The following is a 19,204-nucleotide window of genomic DNA, read 5'->3' on the forward strand; positions in this document are numbered from 1 at the left end:
TACGTTTTTCAACTTGTTTAAGTCCATGTTAATTCATTCACGCTTTGTGAATTTATCTGTGAAAAGCGCTTATAAATAAAAAAAATTAACTAACTTGACTTATTTTCACGTGTTTTACCTTTATCGAAAAAATTCCAGCTTTTCCCGAAATTCCCAAATTTTGGGGAAATTCCCATTGATTTCATTTTCATTTCATTCTTCAGATTCCACAATTCCCACATCTGCTTCAAACTGTTCCACTTCAAACTATTCAGCCTGTTTGGGAATTGCATTCTCTCCTTCAAAAATTCTAAAACAAAATTCCTGTTTTTCCTTTTTTTCCATTTGCCCCAATCAAAACGAATTTACCATTTTTCAAGCTTCCACCATTTCAACATTTTTCAACCTATTCAAACAATTCCACCTTCAACACATTACACCCCTCTAGAAATTTAAATGACTTTTTTTCCAAGTTAAAACAAATCCAGGATTTTCCAGAATTCCTGGTTTTCCGAAGCCCTATTTCCACCCTTTATTCTGGTAAAAACTCCTCTTACCATTTTCCAACCACTTCAACCGTTCCAACGTCAAAACATTCCACTAAACTATGACAACAATCAAAGTTGTTTTTAAACTGGAAAAATTACCAGTTTTCCCGATTTTACAGGAATTCCGTGATACCATTTCACAATTCAACATGTTAGTACTTCCACATTTCTCAACTGATTTGAAAAATGTCAACATTAACCATTTCAACTCATTCAGACTTTTCACGTGTTTTGCCTTTATCGAAAAAATTCCAGCTTTTCCCGAAATTCCCAAATTTTGGGGAAATTCCATTGATTTCATTTTCATTTCATTCTTCAGATTCCACAATTCCCACATCTGCTTCAAACTGTTCCAACTTCAAACTATTCAGCCTGTTTGGGAATTGCATCCTCTCCTTCAAAAATTCTAAAACAATTCCCGGATTTCCCATAATTCCTTTTTTTTCCCCATTTGCCTCATTCAAAATGAGTTTTGCATTTTTCAAGCTTCCACCATTTCAACATTTTTCAACCTATTCAAACAATTCCACCTTCAACACATTACACCCCTCTGGAAATTTAAATGACTTTTTTTTCCAAGTTAAAACAAATTCAGGATTTTCCAGAATTCCTGGTTTTCCAAACACCTATTTCCACCCTTTATTCTGGTAAAAACTCCTCTTACCAATTTCAAACCACTTGTCAAAACATTCCACTTGTTTGTGACAACAATCAACATTGTTTTTAAACTGGAAAAATTACCAGTTTTCCCAAATTTACAGGAATTCCGGAATACCATTTCATAATTCAACAATTTAGTACTTCCACATTTCTCAACTGATTTGAAAAATGTCAACATTAACCATTTCAACTCATTCAGACTTTTCACGTGTTTTGCCTTTATCGAAAAAATTCCAGCTTTTCCCGAAATTCCCAAATTTTGGGGAAATTCCCATTGATTTCATTTTCATTTCATTCTTCAGATTCCACAATTCCCAATCTGCTTCAAACTGTTCCAACTTCAAACTATTCAGCCTGTTTGGGAATTGCATCCTCTCCTTCAAAAATTCTAAAACAATTCCCGGATTTCCCATAATTCCTTTTTTTCCCCCCATTTGCCTCATTCAAATGAGTTTTGCCATTTTTCAAGCTTCCACCATTTCAACATTTTTAACCTATTCAAACAATTCCACCTTCAACACATTACACCCCTCTGGAAATTTAAATTACTTTTTTTTCCAAGTTAAAACAAATTCAGGATTTTCCAGAATTCCTGGTTTTCCAAACACCTATTTCCACCCTTTATTCTGGTGAAAACTTCTCTTACCATTTTCCAACCACTTCAACCGTTCCAACGTCAAAACATTCCACTTAACTATGACAACAATCAAAGTTGTTTTTAACTGAAAAATGGCCAGTTTTCCCGATTTTACAGGAATTCCGCAATATCATTTTGCAATTCAACATGTTAGAATTTCCACATTTCTCAACTGATTTGAAAAATGTCAACATCAACCATTTCAACTCATTCAGACTTTTCACGTGTTTTACCTTTATCCCAAAAAATTCCAGCTTTTCCCGAAATTCCCAAATTTTGGAGAAAATCCCACCGATTTATTTTTATTTCATTCTTCAGATTCCACAATTCCCACATATTTCATCTGCTTCAAACTTTTCCAACTTCCAAAATATTTGTCCTGTTTGAAAATTGTGTGCCCTTCTTTAACAACTCTAAAAAAATTCCCGAATTTCCCATTATTCCTTTTTTTCCTTTTTTCCATTCAAATTAATTGGCCATTTTTCCAAGCTTCCACCTTTTCAACATTTTTCAAACTACACTAACAATTCGACCAATGAATTTTTGATTTTGCCATTCAGGAATCTCAGGCTTTCCCTTGAAAAATTCCAATATTCCCAGATTTCCAGAATTCCAGGTTTTCCGGACGTTTTTCCAGTTCAAAATGAATTGGCCATTTTTCCAAGCTTCCACATTTCCAAATTTTTCAAACTACTCTAACGATTCCACCTTCAACACATTCCACCCAAGTGTTTTTTTTTCTGAGTTCAAAGAAATTCAGGATTTTCCAGAATTCCTGGTTTTCCAAAGCCCTATTTCCACCCTTTTTGCTGGCGACTACTCCTCCAACCTTTTTCAACCAACTTCAACCGTTCCACTGTCAAAACATTCCTCTTAATTAGGAAAAAAAACAAAGTTGTTTTTTAAATTGGAAACATTTCCAGTTTTCCTGAATTTCCAGGAATTCCGTAATACCATTCTGCAATTCAACATTCAATATTCCTCCACTTATTTGAAAAATGTCAATATCAACTATTTCAACTCATTGAGAACAATCACGTGTTTTTCCATTTTCCCCAAAAAATTCCAGATTTTCCCGAATTTCACACATTTTTGGTAAATTCCCATTTACATCAACGGGAAATTCTTCAAAATTCCACAACTCCCACATATTTCATTTGCTTCAAACTGTTCCAACTTCAAAATTTTCAGCCTATTTGGGAATTGTGTGCCCTTCTTCAAAATTCAAAAAAATTCCAGATTTCCATAATTCCTTTTTTCCCCCCCTCTTTTTTCCCATTAGCCCCGTTCAAAAGGAATTGGCTATTTTTCCAAGCTTTCAACATTTCTACATTTTTCAACCTATTCAAAAAATTTTCTGGAAATTCAGAGTATTTTTTTTTTCCAAATTCAAATAAATTCCAGGATTTTACAGAAATCCTGGTTTTCCAAAGCCCTATTTCCAACCCTTTTCTCTGGCGACTACTCCTCCCACCTTTTGCAACCCACTTCAACCGTTTCACTGTCAAAACATTCCTATTAAATAGGACAAAAAAATGAAGTTATTTTTTTAAACTGTAAAAATTCCCAGTTTTTCCCGAAATACCCCAATTTCCGGGAAATTCCCATTAAAAACAATGTTAAATTCTTCAAAGTTACACAATTCCCGCATGTTTCATCTGATTCAAACCGTTCCAACTTATCCGTGACAAATTAAAAAAAATTCCCAGATTTTCCAGATTTTCAGGTTTTCCGGAACGTTTTTTCCCATTCAAAATCAATTGGCCATTTTTCCAAACTTCCACCATTTCCACATTTTTCAAGCAATTTAAACAATTCCACCTTCAACACACTACATCCTTATGGAAATTCAAATTATTTAGTAAAGTAAAAAAAAAAAGCCAGGATTTTCCAGAATTCCTGGTTTTCCAAAGCCCTAGTTCCACTCTTTTTTTCTGGCGACTACCCCGCCCATCTTTCTCAACCCACTTCAACTTTTCCACCGTCAAAACATTCCTCTTAATTGGGAAAATAAACAAAGTTGTTTTTTAAAATGGAAAAATTCCCAGTTCCCCCAAATTTCCAGGAATTCTGTAATACCATTTCGCAATTCGCATGTTAGTATTTCCACTTTTGTCAACAGATTGGAAAAATGTCGACATCAACCTTCTCAACTCATTGCGAACAATCACGTGTTATACCATTTTCCCAAAATTTTCCAGCATTTCCCGAAATTCCCAAAATTTGGGGAAATTCCCATTGAAATCAACGGGAAAATTCTTCAAAGTTCCACAATTCCCACATATTTCATCTGCTTCAAACTGTTCCAACTTCAAAATATTCAGCCTGTTTGAAAATTGTGTGCTCTCTTTCAACATTCTGAATAAAATTCCCGGATTTCCCATAATTCCTTTTTTAAATCTTTTTTTCCCCCATTTGTCCTATTTAAAACGAATTGGTCATTTTTCAAGCTTCCACCATTTCCACATTTTTCAAGTTATTCAAACAATTCCACGTTCAAAACACTCCACCCTTCTGGAAATTCAAACATTTTTTTTTTTTCCAAATTCAACAAAATTACAGGATTTCCAAGAATTCCTGGTTCTCCAAAGCGCTATTTACACCCTTTTTTTCTGGTGACTACTCCTCCCATCTTTTTCAATCCACTTCAACTGTTCCACCGTCAAAACATTCCTCTTAACTACGACATAAAAATAGTTTTTTTTCCCCACCGGAAAAATTCCCGGTTTACCCGAAAATCTGTAATACCATTTTTCAATTCAACATGTTAGTACTTCAACATTTCTCAACCGATTTGAAACATTTAAACACCATTAATTTCAACTCATTCAAAAAATTCAAGTTTTTTACCATTTTAAAAAAATCCTGCTTTTCCCGAAATTCCCCGATGTTTGGTAAATTCCCATTAAAATCAATGTGACATTTTTCAAAGTTCCACAATCCCCAAATTTTTCATCTGATTCAAACAGTCCAATTTTCCTTGAAAAGTTTAAAAAATTCCCAGAATTCCAGGTTTTCCGGGACATTTTTCTCATTCAAAATGAATTGGCCATTTTTCAAGCTTCCACCATTTCCACATTTTTCAAGTTATTCAAACAATTCCACGTTCAAAACACTCCACCCTTCTGGAAATTCAAACAATTTTTTTTTTTCCAAATTCAACAAAATTACAGGATTTCCAAGAATTCCTGGTTCTCCAAAGCGCTATTTACACCCTTTTTTTCTGGCGACTACTCCTCCCACATTTTTCAACCCACTTCAACTGTTCCACGGTCAAAACATTCCTCTTAACTACGACATAAAAATAGTTTTTTTTCCACCGGAAAAATTCCCGGTTTTCCCGAAAATCCGTAATAGCATTTCTCAATTCAACATGTTAGTACTTCAACATTTCCCAACCGATTTGAAACATTTAAACACCATTAATTTCAACTCATTTAAAAAATTAAAGTTTTTTACCATTTAAAAAAAAATCCAGTTTTTCCCGAAATTCCCCGATGTTTGGTAAATTCCCATTAAAATCAATGTGACATTCTTCAAAGTTCCACAACCCCCAAATTTTTCATCTGATTCAAACGTTCCAATTTTCCCTTGAAAAGTTTAAAAAAGTCCCAGAATTCCAGGTTTTCCGGAGCATTTTTCTCATTCAAAATGAATTGGCAATTTTTCAAGCTTCCACCATTTCCACATTTTTCAACCTATTCAAACCATTCTACCTTCAACCCATTCCACCTTTCTGGAAATTCAAAGTACATTTCTTCTAAGTTAAAAAAAATTCCATGATTTTCCAGAAATCCTGGTTTTGCAAATCCCATATTTCAACCCTTTTTTTTTCTAGGGACTAAACCTTCCCTATTTTTCAACCCACTTCATCTAAATATTACTCTTAATTAGGAAAAAAAAATAAAAAATATTTTTGTGAACTGGAAAAATTCCAAATTCTCAAAATTCCAGGAATTCAATTCAACATGTTTCTACATCAACATTTCTTAACCGTTTTGAAAAATTTCAACACCAACCATTTCAACTCATTCAGACTATTCACGTGGTTCATCATTTTCTCGAAAAAAAATTGGTAATTTTTTTAATATAAAATGAGGACTTTTGTCAAGGCTCGAACCAATTATTCATGTTTACATTGTTTCTTATGCAAAAATTGGCCATCAATCCAGCAGCACTGAGAGCGGACTCAGTCAGTCAGTAGTGTTGCAATTTTACTTCCAACACAGTAATTGACTCAGAAATGTAATAAAAAAACTATATATAACACCTAAGAAGAAATTATCATAGTCAGCTCTTTTTTAAATGTTCCAATAAAAAATCGATTCAATTTTTATAAGACAATTACAATAGTAAAAGTACGGAAACTATATACCGTTGTGCACAGAGGTGGGTAGTAACGCGCTACATTTACTCCGTTACATTTACTTGAGTAACTTTTGGGATAAATTGTACTTCTAAGAGTAGATTTTATGCAACATACTTTTACTTTTACTTGAGTATATTTATAGAGAAGAAACGCTACTTTTACTCCGTTCCATTTATCTACATTCGGCTCGCTACTCGCTACTTTTGTTTATCGATCTGTTAATGTTTGTTTTGGTTAATGACAGACCTTCAACGTAGAATCTACACATGCCTGCGTTTCACCAATCAAATGCAGTCACTGGTGACGTTGGACCAATCAAACAGAGCCAGGCGGTCACATGACCCGACTTAAACATGTTGACAAACTTATTGGGGTGTTACCATTTAGTGGTCAATTGTACGGAATATGTACTGTACTGTGCAATCTACTAATACAAGTTTCAATCAATCAATCAAAAGTGTAAAGGAAAAAAGACACTTTTTATTTCAACCGTACTTCCCGTCAAAAGCCTAAAGACTGATCGCCCACTTCCTGTCTTCACAATAAAAGTGCCGCTCCATCGCGCCTGCGCTAACAAAATAAGAGTCTCCGAAAGCCAGCGCAAACAAGCTAGCAAGCTACGGAGTTTGCCGCCAATGTATTTCTTGTAAAGTGTATAAAAACCAATATGGAAGCTGGACAAATAAAAAGCCAAAAAAAAAAAGACTTTCATGTGGTATTAGACAGAAAAGAGGAACTTTTTTTCTCCTCCATTTGAAAACGTGGACGTCTGATTCCAATCAATGCAAGTCATCAGAATCAGGTAATACACCAACTTATATTTTTGTCTTCGTGAAAGATAGGAATCTATATGTTAAACATGCATGTATATTCATTAAAACACCTTCAACATGTCAACAAAAACGGCAAATATATATATATATATATATATATATATGATATTTGTGTGTATATATGATATATGTGTATATGTATATATGAGGTAGATCACCTCGACTTGGTCATTTATTAAGTAATTGATGAACGTTGAAAAAGTTATTGGGGTGTTACCATTTAGTGGTCAATTGTACAGAATATGTACTGTACTGTGCAATCTACTAATACATGTTTCAATCAATCAATCAATCAATCAAATCAATGAATGCCTACTGAGCCTATGTTGCTGTTAAGTTATTGTGGCTCAATGTGCCTTATTTTTTTTAATTTTAATGTACTATTATTTAATATATATTATTGTTTTAGTTGCTTAAGAGATATTCCTGGCTCTGAATTTGCTCATTGCTATTTTTATGTTTTTGTGCATTATTTGTTGCCGTAATCATTAAACAAACAGGTTACTCATCAGTTACTCAGTACTTGAGTAGTTTTTCCACAACATACTTTTTTACTTTTACTCAAGTAAATATTTGAGTGACTACTCCCTACTCTTACTTGAGTAATACATCTATAAAGTAACTGTAGTCTTACTTGAGTACAATTTCTGGCTACTCTACCCACCTCTGTTGAGTAGTGGTATTGATTCCCGGGTACCGGTTCAAATGTGAAAGGTACCCAACCCTAATATCAGCACACATGAGATACACTTTTATGTGCTTTTTACTCCACATAGTTTCAAGAGTTATGGGAAGAACACAATACACTTGTCACTTATCCCTTCTTTTAGCCTAATAGGACAATCAGGACAGTCGATGTGAACATGCAAAACAGAGAGAGCTCAGACGATGTGTCACATTTGACTCCATGCTAAAGTTCTGTCAGTGTGATTTAAAAACGGTTATTTCTTTAAGTCATATTCCGGTACATTGTCGATTTAAATGGAGATGAAAGTCGAAACATATCTTCACCCTGGACTTTTCCAGGCCTTAGAATGCTTGAACCGAAGCAGCCAGGTATAATATATTTCTGATAGGTGACACTGAGGGTAAACACTGTCGTATGCGATTACTGAAAAAAGCTACAGGAGCTAATTTGAAGTAAAGACCTTCCTCTGCAGCTTTTTAACAACGTAGCCTCGCGAAGAAAGCAACTGTTATTGGCTCTGATTCGGCATTTCCAACAAGGTCATTTTCACGGGTCGCGAGCTCGCTAATGACCACAAATCTGTTCATCATCCAGGATCAAACCTGCAACCTTTCAATGAGGGGGGGAAGGTCTCCCTAATAACTTCTGTTCTGTTCCTGTTCCAGAGTCATTTGCATGGCTTCTCTCCTGGGACGGGGAATAATTGTGGGTTTGCGATGGCGTGCTTAGTTCCGCTGACATTGACGCAGCTTTTGTTGTGAAGATGAGCAGTCTGATACGGAATGACCTCTTGACATTGTGTTGTTTGCCAAGACAATATCTCACTTATCCGGGTTAGGGCCAAAGGGCAGCAATGTTAAATCCAGTCCAAAGGATGCCAACACCTCTCTAACTGTGGCCACTTCCCAAAGGTATCCTGAAACCAGCTAATAGACACAGTCCATTTCCAGCAAGTCTTAGTTAAACCCCAAACACTCCCCTTAATTACCGAGAGTTAACCGCAGGTGATAACTGACCGAGCATCCTCACCTGATCTCTAACGACGACCCCAGAAACGGAGGCAATTCATTGCTGCCGCTTGTGTCCACAGCCTTGTCTTTTTGGTCTCGGCCCAAAGTAGATGGTACAAGTAACGGTTAGGGTCATGGGGGGGCAGCTTAATCTAGTCTAGGGTGCAAAGACCTGAACCATCCCAATCCACTTCCTCAAGGCAATCCGAGGCCAGCTGATAGACTTGGTCTCTGCAACAATTCCAAGTACTACCCAGGCAATTGTCTCCCAATTGGAAGAACAACCTGGAAAATGTTACCAAGAGTCATCCACAGATGACAGATGGTCAAGCTCCCCACCCTATCTGTAAGGACGACCAATGAAACCACACAGTGGGAGAGAAAATGAGGAAAAAGTCTGGAAAAGTCACAATTCTGCCGCTTGAATCCATGACCTTGTCCTTTCAATCCCAGCCCAGAGTGACAGCAAGATGGGTGGGTTAGTAGAAGCGACGGACAGGGTCATGGTTGCCAAGAACTGAGTGTAAAAAAACAACCTCCCCAAAGCATTCTCAAGGTACCAAACCCATTCCCATTCCCAAGCCACAAGTACTACCCAGGCAGTGTCCTCCGGATTGGAAGGACAACCTGGAAAACCTCACCAGGGATGTTTGCAGGAGTAATCTACAGATGATAGATGACCTCTAAAGACAACCCCAGGAACCACAGAGAGGGAATTATTTTCTGCTGCTTAATGCCACAACCTTGTCTTTTTGGTCCAAACACAAAGTTCTGTAAAATAACTTAAGAAGGTTCTGTAACCGCATTACTGAGAATGATGCGCCGGTCTACCTGGTCTTACTAGAATTGGTCACACCGGGCCTTGAGCTCAGCATCTTAATCGGTCATGCTCCTGTGACTCCTGTTCGATAGTCTGCAACGAGGTCCTCTGAGGAACAGAAGAGAGTAAAGTTTTAAATCAAAGACTTTACTGCGAAACATATAATTTTAGGAAGTTTCCAGCAAGTCTTAGTTAAACCCCAAACACTCCCCTTAATTATGGAGAGTTATCAGCCGGTGATAGTTGACGACGCCGCAAGCCATGCGGAGGCAATTCATTTCTACCACTTGTGTCCACAGTCTTGTCTTTTTGGTCTCGGCCCAAAGTAGATGGTACAAGTAATGGTTAGGCTCATGGGGGAGAAGTTTAATCTAGTCTAGGATGACAAGACTTGAACATCCTAATCCACTTCCTCAAGGCAATCCGAGGCCAGCTGAGAGACTTGGTCTCTCCCACAAGTCCAAGTACTACCCAGGCAATCGTCTCCCAATTGGAAGAACACCGTTGAAAATGTTACCAATATTCATCCACAGATGACAGGTGGTCTATCTGTAAGGACAACCAACGAAACCATACTGAGGTAATTCAATTCTGACGCTCGTGTCCATGACCTTGTCCTTTTGGTCCTAGCCCAGAGTGACAGCAAGATGGGTGGGGAACCACCCAGGGAACCACCCAGAAGCAATTAATTTCTGCTGCTTAATGCCACAACCTTGTCTTTTTGGTCCCAACACAAAGTTCTGTAAAATAACTTAAGAAGGTACTGTAACCGCATTACTGAGAATGATGCGCCGGTCTACCTGGTGTTACTAGAATTGGTCACACCGGGCCTTGAGCTCAGCATCTTAATCGGTCATGCTACTGCGACTCCTGTTCGATAGTCTGCAACGAGGTCCTCTGAGGAACAGAAGAGAGTAAAGTTTTAAATCAAAGACTTTACAGCGAAACATATAATTTTAGGACTTTTCCAGCAAGTCTTAGTTAAACCCCGAACACTCCCCTTAATTATGGAGAGTTATCAGCCGGTGATAGTTGACGACGCCGCAAGCCATGCGGAGGCAATTAATTTCTACCACTTGTGTCCACAGTCTTGTCTTTTTGGTCTCGGCCCAAAGTAGATGGTACAAGTTAGGCTCATGGGGGAGAAGTTTAATCTAGTCTAGGATGACAAGACTTGAACATCCTAATCCACTTCCTCGAGGCAATCCGAGGCCAGCTGAGAGACTTGGTCTCTCCCACAAGTCCAAGCACTACCCAGGCAATCGTCTCCCAATTGGAAGAACACCGTTGAAAATGTTACCAATATTCATCCACAGATGACAGGTGGTCTATCTGTAAGGACAACCAACGAAACCATACTGAGGTAATTCAATTCTGACGCTCGTGTCCATGACCTTGCCCTTTTGGTCCTAGCCCAGAGTGACAGCAAGATGGGTGGGGAACCACCCAGAAGCAATTAATTTCTGCTGCTTAATGCCACAACCTTGTCTTTTTGGTCCCAACACAAAGTTCCATACAATAAGTGGAGAAGGTTCTGCAACCGCATTACTGAGAATGATGCGCCAGTCCACCTGGTCTCACACACAGAATTGGTCACACCGGGCCCTGAGCTCAGCGTCTTAATCGGTCAAGCTCCTGCGACTCCTGTTCGATAGTCTGCAACGAGGTCCTCTGAGGAACAGAAGAGAGTAAAGTTTTAAATCAAAGACTTTGCTCCGAAACATATAATTTTAGGAAGTTTCCAGCAAGTCTTAGTTAAACCCCAAACACTCCCCTTAATTATGGAGAGTTATCAGCCGGTGATAGTTGACGACGCCGCAAGCCATGCGGAGGCAATTAATTTCTACCACTTGTGTCCACAGCCTTGTCTTTTTGGTCTCGGCCCAAAGTAGATGGTACAAGTTAGGCTCATGGGGGAGAAGTTTAATCTAGTCTAGGATGACAAGACTTGAACATCATAATCCACTTCCTCAAGGCATTCCGAGGCCAGCTGAGAGACTTGGTCTCTCCCACAAGTCCAAGCACTACCCAGGCAATCGTCTCCCAATTGGAAGAACAACGTTGAAAATGTTACCAATATTCATCCACAGATGACAGATGGTCTATCTGTAAGGACAACCAACGAAACCATACTGAGGTAATTCAATTCTGACGCTCGTGTCCATGACCTTGTCCTTTTGGTCCTAGCCCAGAGTGACAGCAAGATGGGTGGGGAACCACCCAGGGAACCACCCAGAAGCAATTAATTTCTGCCGCTTAATGCCACAACCTTGTCTTTTTGGTCCCAACACAAAGTTCTGTAAAATAACTTAAGAAGGTTCTGTAACCGCATTACTGAGAATGAAACGCCAGTCCACCTGGTCTCACACACAGAATTGGTCACACCGGGCCCTGAGCTCAGCGTCTTAATCGGTTGTGCTCCTGTGACTCCTGTTCGATAGTCTGCAACGAGGTCCTCTGAGGAACAGAAGAGAGTAAAGTTTTAAATCAAAGACTTTGCTCCGAAACATATAATTTTAGGACGTTTCCAGCAAGTCTTAGTTAAACCCCAAACACTCCCCTTAATTATGGAGAGTTATCAGCCGGTGATAGTTGACGACGCCGCAAGCCATGCGGAGGCAATTAATTTCTACCACTTGTGTCCACAGTCTTGTCTTTTTGGTCTCGGCCCAAAGTAGATGGTACAAGTTAGGCTCATGGGGAAGAAGTTTAATCTAGTCTAGGATGACAAGACTTGAACATCCTAATCCACTTTCTCAAGGAGTTCCGAGGCCAGCTGAGAGACTTGGTCTCTCCCACAAGTCCAAGTACTACCCAGGCAATTGTCTCCCAATTGGACAACAAAGTTGAAAATGTTACCAATATTCATCCACAGATGACAGATGGTCTATCTGTAAGGACAACCAACAAAACCATACTGAGGTAATTCAATTCTGACGCTCGTGTCCATGACCTTGTCCTTTTGGTCCTAGCCCAGAGTGACAGCAAGATGGGTGGGGAACCACCCAGGGAACCACGCAGAGGCAATTAATTTCTGCTACTTAATGCCACAACCCTGTCTTTTTGGTCCCAACACAAAGTTCCATACAATAAGTGGAGAAGGTTCTGTAACCGCATTACTGAGAATGATGCGCCAGTCCACCTGGTCTCACAAACAGAATTGGTCACACCGGGCCCTGAGCTCAGCGTCTTAATCGGTCGTGCTCCTGCGACTCCTGTTCGATAGTCTGCAACGAGGTCCTCTGAGGAACAGAAGAGAGTAAAGTTTTAAATCAAAGACTTTGCTCCGAAACATATAATTTTAGGAAGTGCGGCGTTTTATTCACTCTGGCTGTAAATCTGTCAGAGGCAGTAAGACAAGGAGCCTTAGTAGCTGCTAGTAAATCATTACAGAGTGTTGCAGCAGCATTTCTCCTTCCTACTAGCGGGACCAGGCTCTCCGTCTTGGCCCTCACGCCTCACCACGTCACTCGGTTCCCGCTCCATTCCCCATCGCCGCTTGCACAATTAACCCTTCGACCCGACTCGGACTGCTTTCTGTCAGCCATCTAGTTACTTTCCAGGCGACTTTGCACATTGTTCTTGTTTGCCACTGACTTCATTCATCCTAATCGTGTCATAACTCTTTCAATCTCTGTCCGGACACCTCTCAACTCCATCACTGCCTCACATTCAGAACCTCTCACACAATCAATCTTCTTTGTTCCCTGGTTACATTTTGGTATTGTCTTCATTGTGCTGCAAACCCTCTTAAATCCTCTTCTCAATCACCCTCGCGGCTTTCTTGCTCTCGAAGAAACACGTCGTATTCTACCTTCATTACGTCTCTACATCCACCAGAAGCATTTAAGTCTCACCTTAAAACTGTGTACTTAAGATGTGACTTTAAGGTTTTACTACTTACGTATAAAATACTACACGGTCTAGCTCCATCCTATCTTGCTGATAGTATTGTACCATATGTCCTGGCAAGAAATCTGCGTTCAAAGGACTCCGGCTTATTAGTGATTCCCAAAGCCCAAAAAAAGTCTGCGGGCTATAGAGCGTTTTCATTCCGGGCTCCAGTACTCTGGAATGCCCTCCCGGTAAAAGTTCGAGATGCCAACACAGTTGAAGCATTTAAGTCTCACCTTAAAACTCATTTGTATACTCTAGCCTTTAAATAGACTCCCTTTTTAGACCAGTTGATCTGCCGCTTCTTTTTGTCTCCTATGTCCCCCCCTCCCTTGTGGAGGGGGTCCGGTCCGATGACCATGGATGAAGTACTGGCTGTCCAGAGTCGAGACCCAGGATGGACCGCTCGCCTGTGTATGGGTTGGGGACATCTCTACGCTGCTGATCCGCCTCCGCTTGAGATGGTTTCCTGTGGACGGGACTCTCGCTGCTGTCTTGGATCCGCTTGAACTGAACTCTGGCAGCTGTGTTGGATCCACTATGGATTGAACTTTCACAGTATCATGTTAGACCCGCTCCACATCCATTGCTTTCGGTCCCCTAGACGGGGGGGTTTGCCCACATCTGAGGTCCTCTCCAAGGTTTCTCATAGTCAGCATTGTCACTGGCGTCCCACTGGATGGGAATTCTCCCTGCCCACTGGGTGTGAGTTTTCCTTGCCCTTTTGTCGGTTCTTCCCAGGATGTTGTAGTCGTAATGATTTGTGCAGTCCTTTGAGACATTTGGGATTTGGGGCTATATAAATAAACTTTGATTGATTTCTAATTTTAGGAGATTATTGTGTGTCCAAAGTCGGCAGCTTCTTCTAGGGATGCCGAATGAGGAGACTTGAAGGGAGGAGAAGAATTCTGTCATTAAAGGCCTGTATCGGTTGGGAATCTCTACGCTGCTGATCCGCCTCCGCTTGAGATGGTTTCCTGTGGACGGGACTCTCACTGCTGTCTTGGAGCCACTATGGATTGAACTTTCACAGTATCATGTTAGACCCGCTCGACATCCATTGCTTTCGGTCCCCTAGAGGAGGGGGGGGGGGGTTGCCCACATCTGAGGTCCTCTCCAAGGTTTCTCATAGTCAGCATTGTCACTGGCGTCCCACTGGATGTGAATTCTCCCTGCCCACTGGGTGTGAGTTTTCCTTGCCCTTTTGTGGGTTCTTCCCAGGATGTTGTAGTCGTAATGATTTGTGCAGTCCTTTGAGACATTTGTGATTTGGGGCTATATAAATAAACATTGATTGATTGATTGATATGGATCGGGAAGAGGAGAGCAGCGTTACCTTGGTGGCGACGGTGCGTCCGAACAGTATGGCGTAGCAGAGGTTGAGGGCGGAGGAATAGGAGAAGATGCGCATCCTGTTCCGCCCGTGGGGGGTCATGCCGAAGGGGCTGTTCCACTCGTATAAGGTGAGGAAGAGGGCGGTGAGGTGCAGCGTGACGAAGATGCCCACCCACATGGACCAGTGCAGGGGCCACATGAAGGCTCCGATCGGGGCGGCGGTGTCCTGACTGCGGACCTGCAAAAAAGTACAACAACTGAGACATTGACCGTTGTGTAGAATTAATGTCAGAAAATATTCAATCAGGCTCGGGATCTTTCTGTGTGGAGTTTGGTTCCCCCTCCTGCTTCCTCCCACACTGCAAAAACTGAAATATAAGTAAGATTAAATATCTCTAATAAGGGTGATATTTGTTTATTTTCTGTCGGATAAGATAATTGGGTTGTACCTTCAAGGTACTCAAAACGCTTTGACACTACTTCCACATTCACACACTGATGGAGGGAGCTGCCATGCAAGGCGCCAACCAGCACCCATCAGGAGCAAGGGTGAACTGTCTGGCTCAGGACACAACGGACGTGACGAGGTTGGTACTAGGTGGGAATTGAACCAAGGACCCTCGGGTTGCGCACGGCCACTCTTCCACCGCGCCACTAAGCCGATTTTTTTGTGAGAGTGTTTTACTTGTTCTAAGGGTTTTGGTCCTAAATGATCTCAGTAAGATAGTACAGCTGGTTGCTGAGATTTTATGACCCATGTAGAGTAAAACATACTTGAAACTAGAATTGTCGTGATCCGTGGTCCCGATCATGTTTTTGTATTTTTGGACTCCTTTAGTTCCTGTTTGTGCACCTCCCTGAGTTTGTTTTGGTTACCATGGTTGTATAATCACCTGTCTCTGATTAGTGTTCGGCCGCTCACCTGCTACCCGAGTACTAATCAGAGGCATTATTTAAGCCTGCCGTCGCCAGTCAGTCAGCCTGGCGTCATTGTTTCATGCAATGCCTCTGTTCTTTTCATGCTTCATGCCGTGCCAAGTAAGTTTTTGTTTATTCATGCTACAGTTAGCGAGTTTTTGTTTTGCCCTGTCCATAGTTCATGCCATTTGTTTATTCAAGCCACAGTCTAGTGAGTTTGTTTCATGTTTTGACAAGAACAAGAAAGTTTGATCACATTACGCCTGCACTGGCTCCCTGTGCACTTAAGATGTGACTTTAAGGTTTTACTACTTACGTATAAAATACTATCAATCAATCAATCAATGTTTATTTATATAGCCCCAAATCACAAATGTCTCAAAGGGCTGCACAAATCATTACGACTACAACATCCTCGGAAGAACCCACAAAAAGGCAAGGAAAACTCACACCCAGTGGGCAGGGAGAATTCACATCCAGTGGGACGCCAGTGACAATGCTGACTATGAGAAACCTTGGAGAGGACCTCAGATGTGGGCAACCCCCCCCCTCTAGGGGACCGAAAGCAATGGATGTGGAGCGGGTCTAACATGATACTGTGAAAGTTCAATCCATAGTGGCTCCAACACAGCCGCGAGAGTTCAGTTCAAAGCGGATCCAAGACAGCAGCGAGAGTCCCGTCCACAGGAAACCATCTCAAGCGGAGGCGGATCAGCAGCGTAGAGATATCCCCAACCGATACACAGATGAGCGGTCCATCCTGGGTCCCTTACGAGCGGTCCAACCTGGGTCTCGACTCTGAACAGCCAGTACTTCATCCATGGTCATCGGACCGGACCCCCTCCACAAGGGAGGGGGGGACATAGGAGAAAGGATAGAAGCGGCAGATCAACTGGTCTAAAAAGGAGGGGTACCACCTTCTGCCCGGAATGGATGGATGGAAAATATTATGATGAGTCTTTCTGGTCTTGTCACCCCCTCCCGGGCAGAAGGGGGACGGAGAAAAACTTTTTTGCTGAACAAAAAGTTGCCTTATTAAACCTGCTCAGTGGCCTTGTGGTTAAAGGGTCCGACCTGAGATTGGTAGGTCGTGAGTTCAAACCCCGGCCGAGTCATTACAAAGACTATAAAATAAGGCCCATTACTTCCCTGCTTGGCACACAGCATCAAGGGTTGGAATTGGGGGTTAAATCACCAAAATGATTCCCGAGCGCAGCCACTGCTGCTGCTCACTGCTCCCCTCACCTAAAAGGGGATGGGTCGAATGCAGATTGTGATTTCACCACACCTGGTGTGTGTGTGACTATCAGTGGTACTTTATTAATTTTACAACAAGCAAGCATCATTATACAGATCTGCAGTACCTGGAGGAGCTCAGGTAAAAAAATAAATATTCCTAATTCGGAGGAGCCCAACCATCATGTTATATTCCGTCCTTCTCTGTCTTGGTGTGTGTTGATTCAGGAGGGTATAACCTGACCATGTAAGGATACCTTCACGTGTATGTGACCGGAAAACAACCTATATATGTTGTAACGACATGGAGTCTCTCCTCCAGGATGGTGCTATCACTTTTGCATTTCAAAGTCTGAATGTATTGCCTCTCCTTGTGAGAGAGCTAGCCCAGTCCATATGCAAATGTCCAACTAAGGCTCCCTAATGAATTATGGACTCGACCATTATTTATTTAAACCTGGTGGTTTGCTTTCTCCAAGTTGAATGTAAACATTCACCATATGTTCATCATAATATGAGTCAATTCACTTCAATTGCTTTAAAGTTAGCATAGCATATCTCAAGGACTACAAAAATCGCAGTGGGATCTCATATTACGAAAATCTCTATTTGCGAACTTTTGGGTTTACGAACTTATACAGCCAGTCAAATATTTACTTTCTTAAATGTTTATCAACGTAGCAATTACTATGGTTTGGGGGGTTTCTGATCGTTTGTGAGTGCACCAAGGGGACTTTTTTATGGCAGCGCAGCGCATCAAGGGCAGTTCAGCTTGTAGCTTTGGCTTCTTATTAGTTGATCCGTCACCTCCTTGTTATGTTTGATTAGTTTGAAACGTCACATGTTAAACGTTTAAATAATAACTGTCGGTTTACTGTCCTGTGCCAACTGTACTACTATGTGAGTACAAATGTTCTCTTGTTTCATTGGAAATAAAACAGCATGGTCCATTTGGCTGTCGTCTGTTTGAATTGTGAGACACAAAAGTCAAAGTCAGGATTTTTTATTTCATGCTTGAAATAAGAAGTTATTACTTTTAAGAAAAAAAAAGCAGTTTTTTACTTGTGAGTGCTGAAGACACAGCTGATATTCTAGTTTCAAGCATATTTTACTCAATATAGGTCATAAAATCTCAGTTACAATCTGTAATATCTTACTGAGATCATTTAGGACCGAAACACTTAAAACAAGTAAAACACTAACATTGTTAGACAGAAAAGAAGCAAATATTGGAGGAGGAGTTCAAGTACTTAGGAGTCTTGTTCACGATTGAGAGAAGAGTGGATGGTGAGATCGACAGGCGGATCGGTGTGGCGTCTTCAGTAATGCGGACGCTGTATCGATCCGTTGTGGTGAAGAAGGAGCTGAGCCGGAAGGCAAAGCTCTTAATTTAACGGTAAATCTACGTTTCCATCCTCACCTAAGGTCATGAGCTTTGGGTCATGACTGGGAGGAACTCAAAGTAAAACCGCTAATCCTCCACATGGAGAGGAGCCAGATGAGGTGGTTCGGGCATCTGGTCAGGATGCCACCCGAACGCCTCCCTAGGGAGGAGTTTAGGGCACCTGACTGGGAGGAGGCCACGGGGAAGACCCAGGACACGTTGGAAAGACTATGTCTCCAGGCTGGCTTGGGGATGCCTCGGAATCCCCCGGGAGGATCTGAACGAAGTGGCTGGGGACAGGGAAGTCTGGGCTTCTCTGCTTAGGCTGCTGCCACCGCGACCCGACCTCGGAAAAGCGGAAGAAAATGGATGGATGGTTGGATGGAATTGCACACGCAGTTTTAGTAGATCACACGTAACCCACCCACTAATACTACACACTACTTTATAGTTTAACGTCTGATATTTGGTTCTTCGTAGGTCAGAACCTGAGTAGCCACAAAATGTCATTAGGCTGAGATCATGACAAAGTAAGTTCAATGACGCGGACACGTTTGTTACTGGATACCTTCTAATACACTTCTACCTTCAAGACTTTGTATGTGTAAGTATCAATCAATCAATCAATGTTTACTTATATAGCCCTAAATCACTGGTGTCTCAAAGGGCTGCACAAACCATACTTCTTTTTATTGACAAAAATGTGTCAGGCTTGTCCCTGACCGTTTTGGTTTATGTCTTAGTTTTTCCTCTGCATTTGTCTTTAGCTCCTGTCAGCACTCTTATTTTGGTTTTGTTTCCTGTTTGTCTCCCTGAGTGCTGTGGTCCCCTCAGCTGTGGCTGATTGGCACCTGGCCACACCTGGTGTCAATCAGCCAGCCACTATTTAAGAC

General features: G+C 41.1%; 1 protein-coding gene across 1 annotated transcript in view; it reads right to left on the reverse strand.

Moving 5' to 3' along the window:
* grin3ba (glutamate receptor, ionotropic, N-methyl-D-aspartate 3Ba) overlaps positions 1-19,204 on the reverse strand; it is a 200,537-nt gene that overhangs the window by 129,223 nt on the left and 52,110 nt on the right. Inside the window, exons 4-7 of the mRNA XM_061893810.1 lie at positions 14,589-15,011; positions 12,871-12,883; positions 12,715-12,786; positions 11,902-12,001 (exon numbers count right to left, since the gene is read on the reverse strand). Coding sequence (XP_061749794.1) covers positions 11,902-12,001; positions 12,715-12,786; positions 12,871-12,883; positions 14,589-15,011 — 608 coding nt within the window. The remainder of the gene's footprint in view (positions 1-11,901; positions 12,002-12,714; positions 12,787-12,870; positions 12,884-14,588; positions 15,012-19,204) is intronic.

The sequence above is a fragment of the Nerophis ophidion genome, linkage group LG03, assembly GCF_033978795.1.
Source record: "Nerophis ophidion isolate RoL-2023_Sa linkage group LG03, RoL_Noph_v1.0, whole genome shotgun sequence".
Classification (NCBI taxonomy): Eukaryota; Metazoa; Chordata; class Actinopteri; order Syngnathiformes; family Syngnathidae; genus Nerophis; species Nerophis ophidion.